Below are 23,976 nucleotides of genomic sequence, written 5' to 3'. Positions count from 1 at the left end.
GCGGCCTTGAAGAGCTAATCATCTGTTTAGTGGACAACCTGCTCTACCTCCTGAGCCACAGACACCCCTTTAAAACTGTCTCAGAAAATAGTATACACTATACAGTTTACACAATTACTATTATTATTATCAGTTACAATGGCCTTAAAGGAACAAAAATGGTCTAAAAAATAAATGTTTCTTTTTTTGGTTGAAAAAACACTTTTTTTATAATTGAAACTTAATATCATATTTTTATTAGAAGTATATGTAAAATGTCTGACAGGCAGTGGAGGAGGAAAGGAAATGTTGCTTTTTTTGTTATTGTCATAGCGGTATTCAGTTTCGTAGTACAATGCTTTAACCCTAGAGGACTGAATGATTAGGATGCATTAACTCTTAACAAAAACAGTCTAATGCTTAAAATATGTTGGATTGTTTAGCCACTGGTAAAAAAAAAAAAACACTTAAAACCTGCAAGGATCCCTGCATAATAAAGTCATAGCACATTGCCAAAACATAAGCCAAAGACACTAAGTAACGTTAGCGCTGCTATACTGTCTCAAAACGTGCAGGGACTTTACTAAAATACTCACCTATTATGTCATAGCGTTAATGGCTATAGAGCTCTGACCTGACAGTAAGTTAAATAAATCACATCTGTAATAAATAATGGTAATTTAGTAGTAGTTTCTCTTATGCAAGTTTAAATACTGCTTTTTCTCAACATTTACATTCTGGGGGAAAGGACTGTTTTCCCCCCTCATCGACTCTGCCCTCCACACGTCCCCCGACAGTGACCAGACAACGACTATGTTTTTAACAACCTCACCTGACTTCCTCCTTTGCTCCAAACAGTATATGAATCTTATCATCTAACACTTGAAAAGAAGGTAATAAGCCCACTTTCCAAAATGACAAACTAACTCTTTAAGATTCAACCCTGTATTGTGCACATCTGTTTGTGCTTTTACAGTGTGCTGCATAAGTGCACATGGTTCTTAAAGCTTAAAATCAAAGAATATAATCCCCCAATCCCCAGATCTCTCATGGCCACAAAGAAAGCAGAGCCTGGATAATTAGGCTGAACAAATGACCCTGCCAGACACCAACTGAAGAGCTTCACTTTATCTTTCACTGGAAAAACAATTCAAAATTTATGTCTGTTTCCATGCCCCTTTAACAGGAATGTAAGCTTGTGTCTACGTTTAAAAACCAGGCTTACGTGGGTTGTTTTTCAAAATAGCTGGGTTGTGACAAAGCACATTGAAGGAAAAAAGGCTAAAAGGAGACACAACTTCAGCTCTCTGTCAAGCATTTTTTCCCCAAATTCCAAGAAGCGGTCACTGTCGTCACCTATAATAACAGGCTGGGACACAGGTCATACAGAGTTTGAGGTTCGTTTTCATTATTGCAACGGCAATAATTTTGTCAGTGAATTCATAAATCATATTGAGTATGAAAGCAGTGAAAATTACACTATACTAATTGCCCACAAAGTGCTGTCTTCTAATTGGCTGTTTTATCTTACTGTTATATGAGGGTGAATGACTTTAAAACAGTTCAGTTATTTTTTCATAATCAAATTTCTTTGTTTCTCTGGCACAAAAGGGGGGAATATATATATAACTACTTTAATTAAATAAAAACAACAACAAAAAATCAGATCAGTATTGGCCAAATTGTTACTGTAAACATCATTATTTATAACAGCCCAAAAATTTCACAAGCGCATCCTTACATTAAACAAAAACGTTCCTGTCATTACTTGAGCTCTTAGAGTTTAACACTATTTGAAAGCAAAGGGCATGATAAATCAACGCTTTACACTCTCATATATTCCCTTTGTGTACAATCTCTACCACTTAAAATATCAGAGAATGTGAATGTCAGTACTGCAACATCTGGGTCACAATCTTATGTGACTAACAACAAAAATAAGTCCCCAAACCACAATCATTCAAAAAATGCTTTGTTACAAATCACATTAACCAATTACTACTGGGAATGAAAAGATTTCCAGGAACAATCTTTTTCACCAATTATTGCTTCTATGCTCGACTGGATGTTTCTGCCCCCCTTTGACCTCAGAACATACGTCTTCATGATGAAATAATAATATAGTCTAAATGAAATTTCCTCTGTGGGATCAATATGGTTGAAAATTAATTAACTGAATTCCCGTACATGCAAAGTGCAAGTTATTTGTTTTAAGTGAATTCGGTCTTATTGTACTACTGGATGTTATAAAAAAGAACAAGAAAACAAAACAAGCCTGACGTAAATTAGAGTTGTTTTTTTTCATTTGTGAATTTATTTCTGGATTGCATCTGTCACAAACTGTACCAATTTGAAAATAAGTAATTATTTTTGAGAGATTTTCAAGCAAAGCATTTGAAAATTTGCTCACTCAAGTCAAGTCAGTTTTGTATATATAGCCTTAATCCAACCCTGTCTCCTCGAAATAATGTTTAGATATGACTAATTAGTTTTATCAATTACACTGTAGAGACAAACGTAATTGCTGTCTGGATTAAGTTCACAGGCAGTGTTTGTTTTTGTTTTGTTTTAATCAAGTGTTGCCCATGAAGATTGTTTGGTTGATGATGTACATGCACATGCGTGATTTTTTGGTGTCCACCTTCTTTCCTTTACCAATCTTGGGGATATAGAAGACAAGAAATTTACTGATGTTTAAGAACATTTATATCCCCTTTATGTGTAACATGTGCATCTCCTCTTATGTCTTAAAAACAAAACAGTATTGTAAATTATAGTCATGATGCCTTGGTGTCCTAAAATTGGGTCGCAGCTGAGAAACTGTAACTTAGATCCTGAAATTCAGATGAGGCAAAGCTCCCCCAGAGTCAGAAATTATTCATATGAGGAGCTTTAACTGTAAAAACATTCCAGCCATCATTTCAGTTCACTGTTTATTTTTTCAAGTGCCATGTGTAACCATTTAAAGTTCAAACTTTTAAACTCATTGTTGCATTTCATATTTCATCTCTTAACTACCATTCACAAACCGCACACACTCACTTTTTTGCTCTTGTCTGTGCTCAGAGGCCCGTCCAACAGAAGCAAATGCTGATATAACTTCTAAAAACATCATCTGTTAAGCTCCAGACACACACATAAATATTTGGAAACCAATTGCACATACCAGCATGATTCGGAACTTACTACTGAACATGCAGGCAACTTGGGAACAATTGCTGACAGATTTCATTAGTACTGGAAATTGAAAATAATGCTTAGCCTCTTACGCTCGTGGTAACAGTGTTTAATAATCTGACTTTAATTGAACCTTCAGTCCACCTGTGTGCTTCTACTAAAAATTTACCGCAGCACACAGTATAAGATGACTGACTTATTATGGAGCTAAGCAAAACCTACAAATTATAAGATTAAAAAGTACAGGTCAGAATTAGATTACCGTCTTTAAATAGAGAAGAAATAATTTAGTGTAACTTCCAGGAAGCCTCCAATCTGGGAAGGACCATTAGCCTGCAAGGTGAGCCCAAACCACCATGTCCTTAACAAACAAATAAAATGGTAAAAACTATTCTGAATCACCGGAGGTAGACAGCCATTGGCCTTTTGTTGTTGTGTTTTGTTGTTAAAAATCTCCTTTGCTATAGGAAACAAAACAACAGTCTACATGCTGACAGCGCCAAGTTTTGATGAGGGTTTGGACCATGGGTTAGGGCATGCCTGCTTTGTGGTTTCGGTAAATTGTTGAAAAGATCTACAGCAAAAAACAACTTGTGAATGCAGCTCAGAAAAGCTCAGACTCTCCCAGGACTCTCATGCCAGACGTTAATTCATTTGTTGTTAGCCAGACATGACTTGATTTGCCACACTGGTTTACTATGGAAGCAACATGCACCAGTAACACTGACTTCTTTAATCTAACAATCAGTTCCTCTTTACGAAAGCCTCTGTGGTATGGTTTAATAATGTTCTGCAAGAGCCACATACAGCCAGCAAATTGTCTGTGGTTTTAACAGGACTGCTGAGCTTCTTCAGAGCTAAAGTACAGTCAGGTTTAACCTCTAGGGTGTGGATTATCAAATTATGTTTGTCTTGCTGTCAGTAAGAATTAAATTACACAGTTGACATACATCTGTAACTGTTGTTTTTTTGGCATTGCTCTTTACGGAGCCACTTTAATGACAGTATTTGCCTCCCTACTTGAAAATGTTCAAACACAACAGGTAACCCGCAACACTATTTTGCAAGGTCACTGTGTCTGCATCCTGGGTTTAGTACCACCAAAGATAATTGTGGATGGTATAAAGACATAGGAACAAGACAAAACATTTTTCCCCTTTAGCAGAATGATAATGTGTGCTTCCAGACCTTTCTCTAGCGGTGACAAACTAATCTTGACCTCAAAGTTACTAGTAACAACAGCTGTCAGTTAAATTTAAAAAAAAAAAAGTTCAAGATTTCCATCTGAAATGTAGCAGAGTAGAGGTAAAAAGCAACAGAAAACAAGCCAGGTACAGGCACCTAAAAAAAACAGTTCTTGAATAAATACCTTTAGCCCTGAGGCGTTTTAACCAAGAGACACATGCTATTGTTTTCTTTCTGAGCTACTCAGAAGTTATCAGAGAAAATGTGAACGCACAAAAAAGTCAGAGCACCTCTATCTGTCCTCACAAAGAAAAAGTTTATAGGGATCAAGAGGCCCAAGACATTGTTTTCAAAGTGCTGTCAGTTTTTATGCTGTAAGTCACATAATAACAGCATTATATGATAAAACAGACAACAAAACAGTTTCATTGGGAAACAACAAAGCTTTCTCATTTCTGAGTTGTTTTCCTTCTGCTCATTTCACACAGGGCTGCTCTTGCACAGCTCCTACATTTACATCCCACAGACAGCCAGCTAGTTAAGAAAACTGCAAAACTTTATATGAAAGTCTGTAAAGATTCAAGTGAAGACATGCGACAACTTAAAAACTTAAAGCACTTCAGAGCCCCACTTTTGAACTTACAACAAATGAGGTAGAAAAAAAATCTGTTCACAGGATCTATTTTAGCTCCAACATACAGAAGATGGATATGAAGTATACTGGTGATAAATGAAACACCTGAAGAAACACAGTAGAAACGCAAGTTATGCTGTTCAAGGAAAATAAAATACATCTTCTTACCGGACATTTCCAAACACCGTTTGTTCTCAAAACACGGCCTTGTTCTTAGACAATTACTTTCACATTTTCTTTTTCAGAATGCCATATTTTCCTAGACTTACATTTCCAGACTTCTTGGTAGATTTTTCGGGCCAAAGTACAAATAGCCCGCAAACTGCAATAACTTGCAAAACCTGCTGCCTTTTTTATTCACTTTCTCCATGGAAACTATGAAGAACGCAGCCATGAAAGTTATCTTACACAGTAAAAATGGTCTGCTTACTTTTCCGATAACAACATCACTGCATAACTCATAAATACAATATTGAAACAAACTTAAAGTAATTATCTCAAACATTCATTTAAATAAATGTCTGTTGAATCACTATCTGTCCACAAAGTAATGAGAACAAAGGTGATTGAGCCTATGGCCCACTGATGAAAGTATTACATTATTTATATATGTGGAGCTTTATGAACCGGGTGTCAAGGGCGACATTTGTGGAAAAAATGCTGTATTGCTATCAAACTATTTAAATAATATGAGTTGGCTTTTGTTATTAATTAGTCACAGGAAATGCAATGTTTTTGTCGTTGAAATTCAATGGCATTGCCGTATTTTCTTTTAAATTTATTCTGTTGTTGATTTCTGGATTTGATACAGTTTTATAACACTTAGGGCGGAGATTTTTGCAGACTGTGACATACAAGCGCAGAGGCAGTTCTGTGTAGGAGTGTGCATTCAGTCGCACACCACACTTCTTGCGTTGCTTTCGGAGACATCAAGCTCGCACTCTTTCACACAGTGGTAAACATGCTGGCTGTTCTGTCTGCCTACTTCAAACACCACGATAAAAACTGACTGTATGATCAGTTTATTTTAAGAAATTACATTTTTCCTAGAAAACACAGTAGGGGAAATATTCTGAAAACACAAATATTTTTCCATACTCTCTTTCCATACTCTCTTCTATACTTATCCAGTACTGGAAATTGCATAATTTTCCATACCATGTGAATAGATTTTCAGATGGGAATCATTGAAGACAGGTTTTCAGAGAGCTGCTTTCTTAATGTGACATGCAAGAATGAAAATTTGCCAGTTGGAAAAAAAAATTATCTAAAATTTCACATTTATTTAATTCTACAACTTCAGGTGTGGGACTCATTTTTAGATACTTGAAGTGAATGAGCAGCATGGAAAGATCCTTTTCTCTGTTTCACACAGATACTACACCAGTCTTGTCATTAACACTGGCACACTCTGTCAATTAGGTGATAGTAAGCTGAGCCAAGAGCAATCTAGTAGATCTTTTGTACTTCTGCAAAACGATTCTGAGGAGCTCTTTTTTTTTTATACCTTACTGAAGACGAAGCTCCACTACATTAGGCTTTTGATAAGAACTTGACTTCGACTGTGCGCATCCACCTCATAAACATGCACATCTTTGCAGAGACCCTTGAACATCTATCTGCATCCTGGGACACTTCTGATGACCCATTCATGTGCAGTGAATCAGGCTTTTGGTATTTCCACAAGAATTAGGTCCAATAACTCAATTTATGATTTAATTGGTTGCAGCTTGGCCTCAGTTAGCTAGTTTATCATATTGGTATGCAGTTTCTTCTCAGAAGGTCCTTTATCAACAAAGATAACCACACTTTTAGACACACCATGTCTGTTTTTTCTGACAAACAGTTATGAATATAATGATAAAATGCAGCATACGCATAAGCCAATAAGCGTTTTAAGTCAAGGTGACTTAGGACAAGGTAGCTGAAATGGAAACACAACATGTGATTCTGATGAGAGCTGCACAGACTAAAAGCTTGATGGTGATGGTGAAAAGCTTTCACAACATTAATGTGATGTGTTTTTACAATGCATTTTTCATGTTTGTGTGGTACATTCTTGTCATAGAATAGTGTGTTTGTAAAGGTTAAACTCTGGCGGGTCAGAGCTTACTGCTGCAACCTTAACTGCTAAGACTTGAGCAACAAGAAACTGCAATCAAAAATTAAATATCCGCAATCAAAAAAAAAAATTTAAAACTCAAACTTAAATCAAGACTGTTTGTTGTCATAACATAATCCCATGTTTATAATAAAGCAAAACAGCAGTCTGTTGCAAGCTGTGGCTTTATTCGGTTATCCTAAGTAACCTGAAACAACAACCAACCTGTTCTAGGTTGGACACGGCAAATCTGTCCAGATATAGTAAATCACCTTCTTGGAACAGCCACAGGGTGACTGTTCTCATTTAAAAAATGGTGGTTTGTTAAAGCACTTAAAAAGTTTTCTGACAAGAACCTCTTCCAGTTGTCTAAATAATGACTGTTGTTTGGCTGGAGAATTGGTAGAAGATGCATTACCTCATGATAGCTCCAAAAACAGAAGAGAAAGGAAAAAAGACCTTAGAGGGAGAGTTTCGAAATCTTTATAAATATGTGTTTGCTGTCTTGCTGACAGTTACATGAGAAGATTAATAGCACTCTTATCTCAGTATGCTAAATATGAGGCTCTTTCCAATGAATAATTTGGCCTGGCACAAAGACTGGAAACAAGGGGAAACATGCTCAAAAATACATGGACACATCTGCCACAGCATGCCCGCAGCAGAGTGTGTCATTCATAATCAACTGAAGCTACCACACTGACCACGGCTCTTCTCTTTTTTAACTCAGTCTATTTTTTTTTCTATGCACAGCCCCACAACTCCCTAACAAACAAAAAGTACACAGAACTGTGTAGAAAATTAGTACAATATGCTTATAAATGATTAAAATGAATACCTCCAGAGGCAATATCATGCAGCAGAGTAAACTTGTGAGTATTTTTATGTTTCACAGTAAAATAAATCTATCCAGTTGATGCATACTGTTGTTAAAATGATGATGTTAATTAATTCAGTACCGATTAATATACCCGAACTGAATTCAGTGCAGCTGGCAGCAACCACATGCTACAGAGACAGAGTCTGTGCAGCAGGTAAAAACCCCACTCTGCCCAGCCTTCTTGAAACATCACGCCCATGCACCATGAGTTTTGGCTGGTATCGTCGTTCAAGTTAGCAGAGCACTAAACCAGAAGTTAGACGCTCGGCCACCAAGTCTCTAGCGCGTCTGGTTTACGGGCCCAACGATGCTGCAGATCTGGGTTAACTGAAATACAGAAAAAAATCTTTTTTAGCCTCAAACACCACTGAGCAAATTCCATTAGAATAAACTCCTACACTGTAACCAGTTTTCTCCTTATACATCCATGAAATACGCCCCGATTCCCTTGCTCTATAGCGGTGGAAAATCAGAAAAGTATATACAAACACTATTTGAAATGTTATTTGTCATTCTTCTTGAGCCCAAGGTGTCAAAAAATGCCAATGCCTATCATTTTGGAGAGAAAAGAGAACCAAATTGTTTTGTCGCTTGTTATCCAAGACTACAAATTCTCCAGGTACTGGCTGTATCTGACTCAGAATTGTGGGAGCAGACCAAGAATTGCCTTATAAAGGTATACCAATGTAAGAGCCTACGGGCCACCGGAGTAGGTCATCCTACCTGAGAGCACAACTCACAATGGAGAGTCAAACCATTGTGTAATACAGTAAACAAGCTCACTGCGACGGGTCGTAAATGTGCAATTTCTTACTTTTTTTTTTTTTTTACAATACTAGATATCAAACAAAAACCAGAGACTGTATTGTATTAGGTTGCTGTGAGTTCTAAAATGTAACACTTCTAGGCAGAAGGTCTCTCCTCTCTCCTCCAATGTGCTCACTGCCAGCGTGTCCACAGCTCCCTGTACCAAAGAGCAGTATGACAGTTTGAAGCACTCATTCTGCAGCGAAATCTGAGGACCAAAATGTCCCAAGAAGTACACAGAAATCTCAGTCAACTGACGTGTCTCCGACTGATGATTTGAATTTCGGTCTTTCAAGGGGCAGCCCTACGAGATACTACGTAAGTGTAGCCTCAACTTGACAGTTTCTGATTCAGAATTTCATGAAAAGCAAATTCACCTGAACAGCATTTACGCAACACAAAAAGTCTGTATGCAAATAAAAATAACGTATTACTATAAATTAGTTCTACACTCTGTGAATCACTTTATTAATTCGACCAGCGTCTGTGCTGTGGGCGCCCTGACTTCTGTCTGGTTAACATCCTGAGGAGGCGGGCACTGAGGGGACTGAAGCAACCCTTCTCATCTCTAACCACAAAGCCCAACTCCCACTGAGTCTGAATGTGCTGGTGTGCTGACCTTCCTTCGCAGAGATCAAACAGCAGCGCACACACTTCACTCATAATCTGTTTCTTTCAGTTCAGCATCAAGGCATAAATTAAGCCAAAACATCACAGTGACAAATCAGAGCCAGCACTGTCTCCTGTATGACTCACTCACTGTGTTCTGGCAGATTGAATTACTATCTGCTGACCAGTAATTTAAGACTAAGCAGTGTTTCCAGCAATATGGAGGAAATTTAAAAGACAAGGTCAAATGTATTAAAAATGCTTCCTGGTTACAAGATGTTGGAGCAAAACATCACCAAATAAGCGCTCAAATAGTCATTCTGTTTCTGATTTCCTTAATAAACACAAAGACTAATAGAAGTCTGGGTTTGTCACTAACCACAGACTTAAAGATATATCATGATACATTATCATTCTTGTTAGGTCTTTTCTTCAGCCACACGTGTGCATGCCACTGAGTGATAGTTGAAACCTCATCACTGAATTGACCAGAATGCAGCAGAACATGAAAGTCTTGTGATAAATTAACATGTGACCCTGAGTCCATGAAATCGGATGCTCTGTTGCTCTTTTTTGTCCTTTTGCTTTCTCTGACAGCGATCTGTTTTTATTCAACAAAGTTATTCCTCACCGCATGGAACTATGCAGCCCATATTATAAATAACATTCCTGTCCTCAGCTGTTTCTGTAACTGTAGCTCATTTTTAGGGCAACAACTAAGCTCTTGATAACATCAATTTATCTTTTGCTTGCTTTCAGGATTAATCAATTGATTGTTTGGTCTACAAAATGTCGGAAAATTGTGGAAAATGATGATCACTGTTTCCCAAAGCCCAAGATGACGTCCTCAAATGTGTTTTTGTCCACAGCCCAAAGATATTCAGTCAACTGTCATTGAGGAGTAAAGAAACCAAAAAATATTTACATTTAGGTATATGGAAATTCCAAATGGAAAACTATCAAATTAGTTGCTAATTAATTTCATAGTTGACAAATAATCGATAAAATGTTGCAGCACTACTCATCAGTATCACTTGCCATCTGCTCTTTTCTTAAAAACACGATTCACAAATAGGGGCATAAGAAAATAATGATGCAACTAAGTATTTCGTTTTGCGATATTGTATCATTGCTGAAACACATTAGCAAAAATTAAATGTTTATACATTTTAATTTTGTTAATGTGTTTACTTTCCTGCAAGTACTTTTGTTTTAACTGTTAAAGGCAAATGTTAATTCCTTTACTCAGACTGCACAAAAAGTAGAGCTATGATGTTGAATGTTACAGTAAGTATAAATGCAATAAATGCAAATGTTTTTTATGCTTTTTATTAGGTGGTGTGTTCTATATGCTATGACAGTTTTCCTAAAATGACCGTTTAAAAAATTGCAATATATCGCCTTTCTTCCGATATGACATTATATGAAATCATAACACTGTACTGTGATACATATTGTATCACCACATTCTCGACAGTATACAACCCTATTAACAATACAGTTTTATTTCTCCTGAAGAAACCCAGATTTAAAGAGCAGACATACTAGCAAAACTGGAGCATCAGCATTGTATATTTTCCTGAGATGGTTTTGCAAAACACTATAGTCTTCCTAAAAGAAAGACATCCGGTTACACTTGTCTCCATTTATCATAATCATTTTATAATTGTAACCTACTCTGTGTCTGCAGCTAATTATCTGAGTGGTGCTTCAGGGGCCAAAGGATTTATTTGAAAAACTCAACAGCAACATCCCTTTCTGGAGTCAACAACAGGATATTTGTCTGTGTTTGTAATCCTGCTTTATGAGCAGGCAGTCTTTGGTATGCACAAAGCTTAATTGATGATAGCATGTTTTTTGGCTTTCTTGTTTTGATTTTGGTATGTGATGTCAACGGCTTACCATTAATCAATTTATCGCTGACAATACTTTTGATTGGTTACACATGACGGTCTATTGGTTAATTTTTTTACTGCACTGGTCACATACCGTGTCTGGTGGGAGCTAGCGAGCGGTGCTGCTTATTGGGTGAGTACTGATCGTAACATTGTCTTGACCCAACAGTATTGCTGTGGAAACACTGTGCCCACCCTCTGGTCTACCTATGGGTCGTCGTGGTTATTTTATGGGTTGGGTGCTGAAACACGGGGACAAAATGGCAACAGTTTCTATATAACTGATACCTTACAGGACCAAATCATAACACAGATTTTGGTGCCTCATTTCCTCGCCACACTATGTAAGTAGCGAGACAGAGATTGAGCACGAGCGAAACAGATAGAGTGAGCTAGAAAGCGTGTGCATGCTTGTGGTGGTGAGGCAGTTGCAAGCAGAGCAGAGAGATAAAGTTAAGTGGCATTGCAGTGTGTGAACAGCTCAGCTGTTTGTCAGTGAATAAATGCTACAACTCTTGTTGTAGAAAGGTGAATTTGTTATTAATACTATACTTTAAACTGCTAAGTTTACTGTAACAAAAAGCCAGTCTTTACTGTCATCCGTTTTGTGCTTTATTTCTTAAAAAGTATTGGTTCAGGCACCATTTAGGCACCTGTACTGCTTTATAAATCATTTTAGTACAGCTATTGGAAAAAAACTCAAACAATACCCAACCCTTGCAAGTATGTGGCTAAATTTTGAGCCACATATCCCATTTAGCATTATTAACTATTGTTATCACTCTTAGCTCTGTTAACACTGTTAGCAGTATCGTCACAGTTGGTGGTGCTAACACAGGTAACAATGCCAAAGGGGTATGAGGCTCAAAATGACACCACCAACTCACCAGGACGAACTTGGGGTCAGACTGAAGGGTGGAAATCATGTTTCTGCATCAATGGGATGGCGTTATCAACATAATGGATGGTTGTATGAGTGGGGCCACAGTCTTACTCCCATCCGACCACCTAACCAGCACGGGCCTGCAGGTGAACCGACAGCAATGGGCACTATGTTTCTGCACGTTAACACAGGCAGCCGACTGTCCGTCAGAAAAAATCCACAGAAAATAAATTCAAGGCCAGACATTCATTTTGCAAAATTTTACCACCTCTATATGGATAGTGCTTTAAAATGCGGCACTATAGCTCACCAAATCCATGGATTGGTATTTCACGACATTTTGCATTTTTTTCTTGAAAATTAGTTCTTTACCATTTAATGGGTAGCAAAATACCTAAAACTAACATCCCTTATTTGATGGACAGAGTGACACAATTTAGAGTCACAGTTAAGGAAAATCATTTAACCAACCACTAAATGCAGACCATCTGTGTATTTACTTTTGATAAAAAATATGCAAAATAAAAGAGGATGGATAATTAAATCCCACACAAAGCAGAACCAATGACACCATTGTTCCTTTTTGTTTAGCATAGCTTCATATTGCTTGTGGGGGAAAAAGTTCCGCTTCAGTGTTTCGTGCAAGGCTAACATGTGGTCAGCTTAATGTTTTATCTTTCAGTGTTGCATCCTAACTATGCCTCTCTTGTCTATTGTTATCCATCTGTTTTTGTTTCTCTATTTATTGCAAGTAAAATAAAAAAATAAAAAACACACATCTGAATGGCATTGCTTTGACCTTTGGCCGCCCTTGAACGTGTTAGACACACAGCTGGCTGCTGTCTGTTATCCGGGCAGCAGACTGGCATCAATGAGGCACAGCTTTGATCTGCTGTCTCTCTCTTTTTGCAGACTTTGGATATATGATTACACACTGTAACTACGCCTGAGCAACAGACATAAGACTCTCATCCAGCAGCTTTTTTACAAGGACATGACAGAAAACACTATGTCCCCTTGTGTCACTAACTGTTGCTCTTTGAGAAGATGAAAAACAATAAACACAAAGAGCTCAAGGACATGGAGAGAGTTTCAAAAGATGAAGTCTGTCCTGAAAGCCTGCCAGAAAAACTCTGAGAGGATGCGAACCATGGAAATTAGACATCTTGCAGAAAAAAAGGCAAAATGTATTGATGCAAAAGTGATGAAGTCTGCACCTCTGAGAAAAAGCTGAACTGAGGGATCATATTCAAACCAGCAAGACATCTGACTCCTGAGATAGTGCCTAATTCCCAACCAAGTTGGAGACTCGGACTAATCAAGTTATGTCTTAACCCAGCTCCTCTTAGGTCACCCTTAAAGAATTCTGTGCTCTAAAAAAACAAAAAAAAGATCAGTTGCACACATTGCCGTTTACGCCTTTTAATGTTAGGGTAAATTTTATACTTAAATTTAACCAACAGGACTTAAATGACATTAAGTAGCATGTAAATGTTGAGGTGAGTCCGTGTTAGTCTAGATATATATCAAAGCTGAAAGTCCACACTGGTTGTAATGGAAACACATGGGATGAGCTGATCATCTGCACTAATGAGATTCAAACTCTGCTGATTAAGCGCAGATTGGACTTGTGTCTTTCTGACATTCAGAGAGACACAGGGGGACTGAGAGGTGCAGTATAAACATAGATAATTAGCTTTGATTAACACTGAATGCACACACACACACACTGTCAATGCTGTTTGAGGGCCACGGCTGTTTAATCAACAATCAAAACAAAATCATCCGCAGTTATTACCTGAGCCAGAGTGACTTGTAAAATTTACATTATCATTGCAGTCATACCTCCACAGTCATTAACTAAGAGCCTTGCTGGTTTCAGCATGCATTAGTAATGAAGTACTGAAGTAACCCCAAATCCGTTTATGAAAGTCTCTGTTGCAGTCCGCCAATATCTTCAATAACACTAAAAGCTGAAGTCAAATAAAAACTGTGGCCTAAAAAGAAATCTAAGGATGTTATCGTTGGACAAATGTAGGGGTTTTTTGTTGCAGAAAAGACACAGGGTGGCCAAATGTTTAAAGTACACAGTGCAGACAATTCTACATTATGGGATCAGACTTTTGTATTCTGTTCTTCTTGCATATTTTAATAATTTGTCAAGACATCTAAAGCATTATTTGCAATCCTCATTAAAAAAAAACACATTAGCAGAGACTTCTTAATATGAAAAGAAGCGCTTTCTCTTCAAATCTCAAACTCAAAAATCTTAGGTTCCTTCTCTTTGACTGCATCTAATGAAAAAATGAAAACAGACATTGATTGAGCCCTCGCTATAGTGGCATTTATGTGTGCCAAAAAAATATCTAAAGAAAAGGAGGAAAACATGAATGTGGTCATGGCTGGGGGAAGAGGCCAACTTGGCATGGCAATTTTGGAATGAAAGCTCACAGTATTTATTACAGCCTCAACCATTTAGCATTCACTAGTCGGACTGATCAGTGTGTCATTTCCTGAATCACTTTTATTGGTTGGTTAGTGGACGTAGGTCCTAAGAGCAGTCTCAGAATGAGATGATCATCCCAATTTTCTGACACTCCAAGGCTGTCTTTGTTTGCATGACCGCGAGACAACGGCCAACCTCTCTCACTGTGTGACGTAGGAGCCCCATTTTAGATTTTATGAATTGTTGTTTTTTGTCATGGGTAGTTTCTCACAGAACGCTAATATTACACAGCAAAAAAAGTGTCACCAAGGAGGTCAGTTTTTCATAGCTTTCACATGACACAGAAGGCGTCGACCAGTTACAGTGTGCAAAATGGATGTCACATCACACAACAGCACAACAATAGCAGTCCTGTTGTAACTGTCACAAATTTGCATCGCTGCTGCTATACATAATCATAATGCAGGCAAAAGTGGCTGGTAGATTACAAAAACTCTCACGGCGAAGCATATTTCTTTACCAGTCAAAATAATAAATTGCCTTCTTGTATCACACACACATTTGTTTTAGAGCATATCATTGAAATAATGTTTTTTAAGGCAAACACAAACAAGTGGCCAGAGCAAAATCTGAAGCAAAATTATTTTAATATATTGAACGACTCATCACCATCACCTCAGCATGTGAATAAGTTCCCTCTGTTAAGCACTGATGCAGTGTTTATGTCTGAGGCTTTTATTGTGAAAGGTAAGGACAGAGAAGGTGGAGTTGACAATAAAGAGTTTACTTTCCTGGTTCAAACTACAACGTCTCCGTGTTATTGCTTCATAGCCTTCATAAGTATGTGTGAGACACTAGCTGATAGTGATAGTTTAGTAGATCGGCTGATGTCCCGTACAGTAAACACCAACGCAGAACTAGTAGTGCCCGAGATGGTCGGGTTAAGCACACCAGCGCAGGAGTGTGTGTGACAGACAGCACAGGAGCAGCTTATAAGCAGCAGAGCCGTGCACCCTAAATAACACAAAAACGCAACAGAATAGTTTAACTATTTTAGTACAAACATTTGGATGGCTCTCTAAGATATACTCACCAAACGAAAAAATCTACCCACACTTGGCAGGTGTCCTGACCAGAGATGTCACCACAGACAACCGGTTTGTAATACTGCAGATGCAGGGCTTCATCAATGAGCCATGGGCTCAGTCACCATTGTGTTCCCTCATTCGGCTATAGATAGTGACTTAACAGACATTAGTTTAAATGAAAATCTTTGAGATTATTACTTTAATGACTAATGCATTTTGGCTGAGCTCCCCTCTGTGCCATTTTGAAAGATGCTTCTTGGCATTTGGCAAAGCTGTTATAGTTGAAGAGGGGAGAAGCGAGCAGTTAACAGAGACTAAAACAGCAATGTTAATACCTCCAGTGTTTTTTCTGTTCAACTTCAGACTGCACAATCCATAGAACTGGACAAAGTGTATTTTTTCACCATGCAAAGAGTACTAACAGCAAGCACTGAATGCTTGGGAAAGTGATATCAGTTGAGAAATCTGACACTTTATTTTTATGAGCCCCACAAAAGGCTGAAAGGAACAACAAAATGAACCATATGTTCTATATATTTAAAATAAAGTAAAGCTATCCCACTTGCTACTGAACGAGGCTGCACGCTGGAGACGACTCAGAAACAGAGAGGGAGGGGGGGCTGACATAATTCTGTGAGTTTTGGCAAAGCTCACCCTGGGTTTTCTCCTGTCACTAAGATTGACTGCAGTAAGAGCCACTTACACTGGTGCAGCCTCAGTGGCTGCTGAAGCCAAAGAGTGGACACGCCAAGATACGCACTCCTCCTCTCTCTTTTATAAAAGGTGGTGTTACCAAAGATATGGGAAATAAGGAATTCACTGCCATTTTATTGGAAAAAGCCTCTAGTATGAAGTGTTTATTCCATTGATACAAGAAAAGAGGTGCAAAGCATGAGGTACCACAGGACGGACGCCTACGTGAAACAGCATAAACTACATCCATTTACCAGACAGTTTCTCAAAAACAGGAAAAAAAAAGTATTGGCATGACGCATGATCAAGATCAAGCCATAACATGTAAAAGGTGAACTAATGTGCTCCATGGGAACATTTAAATTCACAGTGATAAGCCAGCTCTGGTAAATCCAAGTGAGCTCATCATAATTTTTATGCCCACATGCCTCTGCTGGTTTCTAACACTCACTCCATTCATACAACATTATGTCTGGCTGGATGTGGTAAGAACGTAGCACAAAGAAAACACTTTCTTTTGGTAAAAAACGCAATTTGGATTCAATTAAAAATTTGCTGATTAAAGTTTATACGTGTGTTTTTCAGTTAACAGTCAACTAAATTAAATCCAGTTATTAGCCCTTTCAAATCAAAAAGAAAATAAGTTGAAAATTAATATTAAAAAAGGAGAGAGAAATATTAGAAAATCATCAAAAAGAAAAAATGGGGAGAAATCCAGAAACTATATTCATGACTATAATATACTCATATACTTTTTTGTGCTAATCTACAGGTAATTTTTTAAAATCTTTTTACTAATTTGTTGCCAGTTTTCAGGGTCATTTCTTGTTAAGTTCCTCATTGCCTTCCTCCTATGTTTTTTAAAGACATTGAGCCAATATGCTGAGGTTTCAAAGGGTTAAAGCTGCTTTACTGCCACCTTTAAATTTGAAGAGACAGGTCATAGGCTACTTTCCTCCTTTGTTTTCTGTCTAGAAACACCAAAACAGAAATTGTACAATATCCTTTTACTGCAAATCCACCAACTGAACAGTTGCAGAGCCCACAGTTGCAGAGCCTATTTCTTGCCAAGTCTTGCAGCCATCCTGCAGTGTAAATAAATGTAAATCATATTCTTTCAAGTGTGCCTCACCAGAATATGACATGCCGTTTTTCAAAGTGGATGTGAAAATACCTCTGGGTGTGTGCGTGGAAATGAGGGGGAGTTGCTGTATACTCACTTGCACTCAGAGAGATGAAATCAAACTGCAACAGGATCAGGGCAATTAGTTGACTACAACTGGGGGTCCTTTGTCACTGTATGATACAGTATCACACGGAGCAGCAGGGGGCTGCAGCAGAGCAGCAGCTACACTAATTAATCTGATGCATGCTAGGTGTGTTTGCGTACACCAAACCATGCTTTTATGCGCCGTTTTTTAAAATTACACAACTGAAGGAAAACGCCTAAAATTGTAAGTAAAAATAAAAACATCTCAAAAACGTTTTTACACTTGGCTGAAGTCAGAAAGTCAGTATACAGATAAGCAAAAGGCGTGAACGTTAGCTAACAAACCATGAAGCAGGTCAGCTAGATAACTATCAACTGCAACTTTCGGTTAAGTAAAAAAACGGAAAAGTGGCGGCAGACGAAAACATCTAGAAAACATCAGATGTAGGCCAATTTGAGAATGTAACCTACTAAAATTAGTACATGAAACTAAAATAAATGCCCTAACTCTACTTTTTTACACTATTTATTTAGCTCTTTCCATCATAGTGTTGCGTCTTCTTCTGCGATTTTATAAAGGCACCTGACCGGAGGATTAGCGCCACCTCCTGTTTAATGGCATAACTGAAGGCTAACGGCTGGAAATTTATTTTTAAATTAATTTTTCACCGTAATTTGATAGAAACTTTTATATTTTGTTTTTTTTTTTTCTTCAATAAATAATCAAAATAAATTACTAAAGGGCTGACGATGTGGAAGTTTGAATAGGGTTAAACATTCCTTCTTGCCTTATAGAAACACAATTAGTGACAATAATTGAGACAAAAGTGCGGTACTTACTCAGCATGACGATGGAGAGATAAATGTTGTAGTGTTTTATATAATCCATGGCTCCAGTTTTTCGGCAGGTCCACAAAGAGTCCGTTAAGTTCTCGGCACCTTTACGTCCTCATGGAGACAAACAGGCTCGTGAAGCTCACAGTAAACAGACACACGCGCGCGCTCCTCCGGACAGTGTAGTTGTTGCTCCAAGTTGCGCACTGTTGTTACTCATTCCGCTGATGCTGATGCTGCTGCAGCTCTCAGTGACGACAACCCCCCTCTCTACCTCCCTTTACTCCCCCTCTCTCTCTCTCCCTCTCTCTCACTGTGTGTTAGTCACCACTCATAAAGGCTCCTGGTCCTAAAGTCATTCATTTTCTCAGGTTTCACTCTTCGCACTGTTATATTCAATTTTTGCTCTAAAAAGAGTTTTATCTCTGTGCTCTGTCTGCAAGTGGTGATATCAGTTTGTTCATGAAGAATGAATATAAACCACTACAATAAAGATCTGAGACCAAAGAGAATTATTATATGAGGAGAGACCTGGGATAGTTATGACCCTTTTTAGTCACTTTTACACAGCGATGATGCCCTCTTTATACCACCCCTGCATTTTTACCACATGCCCCCGCTTACCCCCACTATCCTTACATGAGGCTAAATTATCTGAAATACAGGAGTTGCCATCATGCGCTGGTGGTGTCATTAGCAGCCGGAGTCTGCGCAGTAGCAATATCTGCAATGGGGTAGTTCCCATCAAAACACCCGTTTGACCAATGGCGAGCAGCCCCATTGAAATTGAGTGTATGGATTGGCTGTCACAGCTGTCAGTCAATACAGAAAAGCCCCGTTTTGTATAATTTAATAACTCATTAAAACCGAAATTGTAAAAATGATCACTTGAACACATATCAGGATAATGAGAACTGCCTTCAGTGACAGAAACTGCCAAAATTTATTTTGCTTGTACTTTTAGTTTTTAGTTTGGCCTATGTCCCATTCACTAACACAGAGAGGCGGGCTTTATGACCTATACTGCAGACAGACACCAGGGGGCGATCAAGACTGAATAGCTTCACTTTAGGGGCACTGTCATGTCGTCCATCTTTATATAACTGCTTACACACACAAACAAAATCCACTCTGCATTGAGGTATTTTATCTGAACAATAAAAAATTGACTATTGTCATCCTTTATTGATGACAACTCAACAAATACGTAAGAAAGCTATACTGTGTATGAGTCACTGGTCAATGAATCAATGTGCAAAACTGTGAATTTCTAGGATTATGCACAGTTTTTTGTGCGGTCTAAACATACAGCACTGTTGGTGCATTTTTTTTGATTGTATGAATACATGTGTGACTCCACATCAAACAGAATTTTTAGAGGCCTTTCATGCCTTTTTCATTTTGTTTTTTGTGAGATCAAATAAAACATTCAGTACTGATGTTTGAAATTTCTGGGGATAAAAAGGTCAAACTGACAGTTTAAGTTGTCTTACAACCCACAAAAAATGTAAACTTGCCTCTTTGTGTCTTGTTGTGATTGTTCCTCTCTTTACAAAGACTGCTGGACACACCTATGTGGCACTACAATCACTCAAGGTCTGCTTCATCAGTCCACTGAAGAGTACATCATGTTCAGCTGTAAACCTGTAAATCAATGGCAGTTTGAATAACATGTTTGTCACTCTTTAAGAATTCGTCACACTGCAGATTTACAATGTGACAGCAAAATTGAGGGTTGCGGTGGAGTGAGTGGAAAATAGCTTCAGGACAGAGGAACGTAAGAGTCAGAGAGTAACTTCTTTTTAAAGGGTGTAAATTGTGTCTGCAGTTTTCAAGCACCAGGAGATGTTCTTGATTCTGAGGTCATCCTCTTAAAGACTTCAAGACCCATCAGGGAATCATCAGGGAAAGTTTAATTTTATGAAAGGATGGAGAATACTGATAGAAGTGACGATGGGTGCAACAGGCTCATTCAAATACAATTCATCGTTCACAGAAACATGCTGCTGAATAAGAATTTATCACAAATGCAGCTTTCATGTGTAATGATAGGCAAAGCACGATGGAGCATTAAGTTTCTGCATTAAAGCCCTTTCTTGGTTAGGTTTAGAAAAGATTTGTGGTTCGGTTAAAGGGTGAAGTGTGTAAAATTTAGGGTGATTTGGTGACGTCCAGCTGTGAATAGTAGATTGCAACCAGCTTAACTTCCCCTGGCGAGAATTCCTTCATTAGTTGAAAGCCAAGTTATCCAAGGAGGTCTCTTCCTCTCCAAAACAAAACAGGCAATTTAAACAGCTATAAACACTGAATAAAGTTTCGTGCTACAAATAAGTGACACCACAGACGCACCTTTTTCTCTCATGAGTTAATGTGTGCTCACTTTTTTCTGGTCTGGACGTTTAGATGGTTTTACTGTGAGCAGAATTTTTCGTAGAGGTCTCTTCCTTTCCAAAATAAATGGATGTGGTTATTTTAAACACTAGAAACACTAACTTAAGCACTTTCACGTTACAAACACTGTAATTCTGGCGTTGCTTATTGCAGTTGGGCTTCTTACTTGGGGGGCTGACACGAAAATGTGATTGGCCTTATCTAAAGCCAGTGTTTGGTTTGAACGTTCTGGGCTACTGTAGAAACATGGCTATACATGGATCTCCAAAAATTAGGGACAAGCTCCCTATGTAGATATAAACAGCCTCTTTTAAGGTAAGGACAACAAAACTATTCTTGTTTCCAGGTGTTTATACACTTAAGAAAGTATACTTATTATATTTTATTTTTGCCAATATATCCCCCTTAGTCCTACACACTGGTCATAGTTACCACTTAACTTGGATATACAAAAAAATGCTGTTCACCAAGCTCGCCAGAGCCTGAGGTCAACTTTTAAGATACAACTACTTACATTGTAAATAGTTTGTAATTATAGTCGTTCTGGTTTCTGTCAGCTGCCATCTATCAGCAGCTCAGTGATGTATCTTCCACTGCACAGAGAATTGTGGGTCAGAATAGCAAGAAAATTACAGTGGCTTGAAAACTGCAGAATGATTCATTTAATATACAAACATACAAATTAAAAAAAACTGAAAGGCTGCAAGGCTGAACAAATGTCTGTGTACTCAAGAACCTCGGTTTGCTAAATAAACTCAATCGACATTTCCTCGAAGAAATTTCCTTTATCTAATCCTCTGACGTGCTATTGCAAAGGCCAAACTCCTTTTTTTTATCCTCGGAGGTGAGTGAGTTCCACCCAGAGGACAGAACAAAGGTTGAAACAGGTCAATATCCAACTCAAATGTGCCAAAACAAACATTTCCTCCCCCTTCAATATTATCTTAATTATAACTGAGATAATAGATATTTCTGTGATTTTGTACGGACATTTGTCTTTGTGTATCTTAAGACTGTTTTTGGATGTATTTAATATTATATAGGCCTATGTATGGATTACCAATTTCATATATAGTTTTAAGCTCACAGCACATGATAGTTTTGTGATTACCAGTATTTCGTGTTTGTTTTTTTCCCCCTTCTCCTAACTATGATCAATGTGGCAAGCTGTTGTGTTCATCTGGGTTGAATCGAATATGACAATATCATCAAACAATATCAAAGCACACTTCAATGACTTAATGCAAAACATTTGTTTCAATTATTCTGACACTATTATGATACGTGTGCGAGGAAACAAGCTGGCTCACAGGCTTTTGAATGTAAAAATGTAGACATCTAAGTCCAAAGATTGTTAATAACGTTTCATTCTTTTAGATACATGCATTTCTATATATACAATGCAAATATAGTGCAAAGTAAGGAAGAGTGAGAACTCTATTATCTGTATCTGTCCATCTGTTATTTTAAGCCTGGCATTGATAAAGGTTGATTAGAAGTTGCTATATTTATTATTAATTCAAAAACTATTTACAGAAAATACACATGGTTTTCTTTTAACAGGAGTAAGGATAATGGAACATTTTATTCACAAGATACTCATACCAGTACTCATACTCTTAAAAACGACATTATCTGTACCACATATTCAATTAATCCAAGGATTCAGCTCAACCCAATTGTAAAGTAAACAACAGTGAATTTATTTTTTAATCACACGATAAATGAAAAAAAACTGCCAAAATGTATCTTATACAATACTTATTGGATATATAATGTAGGCGATATATAGGTTATTCTTCTATTTGTTTTGTTTTTTTCATTTAATTTATGGCTAAGGGCAATTGTATCCATTCAGCCAAAGGGGTCATGAAGCAAACCACTGCAGCTCCACCAAACAAACCAAATGTTTGGATGTGATTCAGAGGTTGAAGAGGATTTAGAGGTTGAAGCCGATCCGACATCCACAGCGTCTGCCTCTTTTCCCCTTTAGATCCCCCTGACACTCAGCAGACTCCCAAACATGAGGATGTAACAAGTGGAAAGCGTCCTCCTCTTACTGGTCACGTTGTTACCACATCTGTGATCTTTGTGGCAAAAAAACAGTTCATTTTTGAGTCTTAGAGATTGTCAACAGGGTTTCCAAAACAGTTCAGGAATCATTAAAGTCTCTTAGCTCAATGTCAGGGCATCCTGTTTTCAGCACAAATCTGCCAGCACAAGATATTTCCACAGAGTGATCTGGCCATGGTGGTTTCTGCAGAGCTAATTAACTGCATACCACTGATTGTGATCGTCTGTCTCTTATTCTCCAGAGAGGTCTCGGCCGAACCATGGCTGCCAAAGCCTTTACATGATCTGACCAGGAAATCACCTCAAATTGACCTTCTACTACATCTGCTGTTGTGAAAGACAATTCCCCGCGTTTGAAATATAAGATAGCCGTATCTCCACACCCTTTTTCTTTACATTTCAATCCAAAATAAACATCTGCACATGTTCTCATGCTGATACAGCTGCACAGCAGCGTCTCCTACAGTAACTAGGCAGCCACCTCTGCTCACCATTGTGCTATAGACCAGTGTCAGTGAAACGGTCTGTTGTCAGAATCACACACAATATAGACCAAATCACAATGTTTGTTTACAATAACTTCCGGGCAGGAACCCCTGTGTCATGTACAGACAATAAAATATCACTCAGCAAATGCTGCCTTGGTTAGTTTTTAGCCACTTAAAAAGCCCACCTAAAAAAAAAAAAAAATCAAAATCAGTTTGTGTAGGCTTTTTTAAAAAAATATTTTAGTCACTTTTACTTGTCGTCAGAAAGCCTTTTGTGACAGAGAAATGAAGCCGTTATCTTAAAGCCACCAGACAAAAGATTTTGCTTCACAGAACATGGGAGTTGCTCATGTACAACTGATCCAGCTCGCTCTTAGTTTTTAACTATATATCTTTAAACACACATTTACAGCTGAAAATGACAACAGCAATAAACAAGTTTGCCAATTTCATATATCTCCATCTGTATCACATATTGCTCAGCTGGCAGTTACCTGAAGTTATAGCTGTTGTCAATGCAACGTCACTGTGATTCGGTCTATAAATTAATTAGTCCAATACCATAAAATGGTGTCAGATTTTGCCTGTTGGATGGAAGTTGGA

General features: G+C 38.0%; 1 protein-coding gene across 3 annotated transcripts in view; it reads right to left on the bottom strand.

The window, feature by feature from the left end:
• Positions 1–18,656, bottom strand: part of ltk (leukocyte receptor tyrosine kinase) — a 65,700-nt gene extending 47,044 nt beyond the window's left edge. For 2 of the 3 annotated variants that reach the window (XM_042500984.2, XM_088087254.1), the window contains exon 1: positions 18,428–18,656. In XM_042500984.2, coding sequence (XP_042356918.2) covers positions 18,428–18,476 — 49 coding nt within the window. In that variant the 5' untranslated portion in view covers positions 18,477–18,656. Of the gene's footprint in view, positions 1–17,597; positions 18,382–18,427 lie in introns of those variants that run through there. The other variant, XM_088087255.1, reaches the window with a different exon arrangement.
• Between the last annotated feature and the right edge of the window lie 5,320 nt (positions 18,657–23,976).

Source organism: Plectropomus leopardus, chromosome 14 (assembly GCF_026936395.1).
Source record: "Plectropomus leopardus strain MGB_pleo_1.0 chromosome 14, ASM2693639v1, whole genome shotgun sequence".
Lineage (NCBI taxonomy): Eukaryota > Metazoa > Chordata > Actinopteri > Perciformes > Serranidae > Plectropomus > Plectropomus leopardus.
This window is presented reverse-complemented; position numbering and strand designations above follow the sequence as displayed.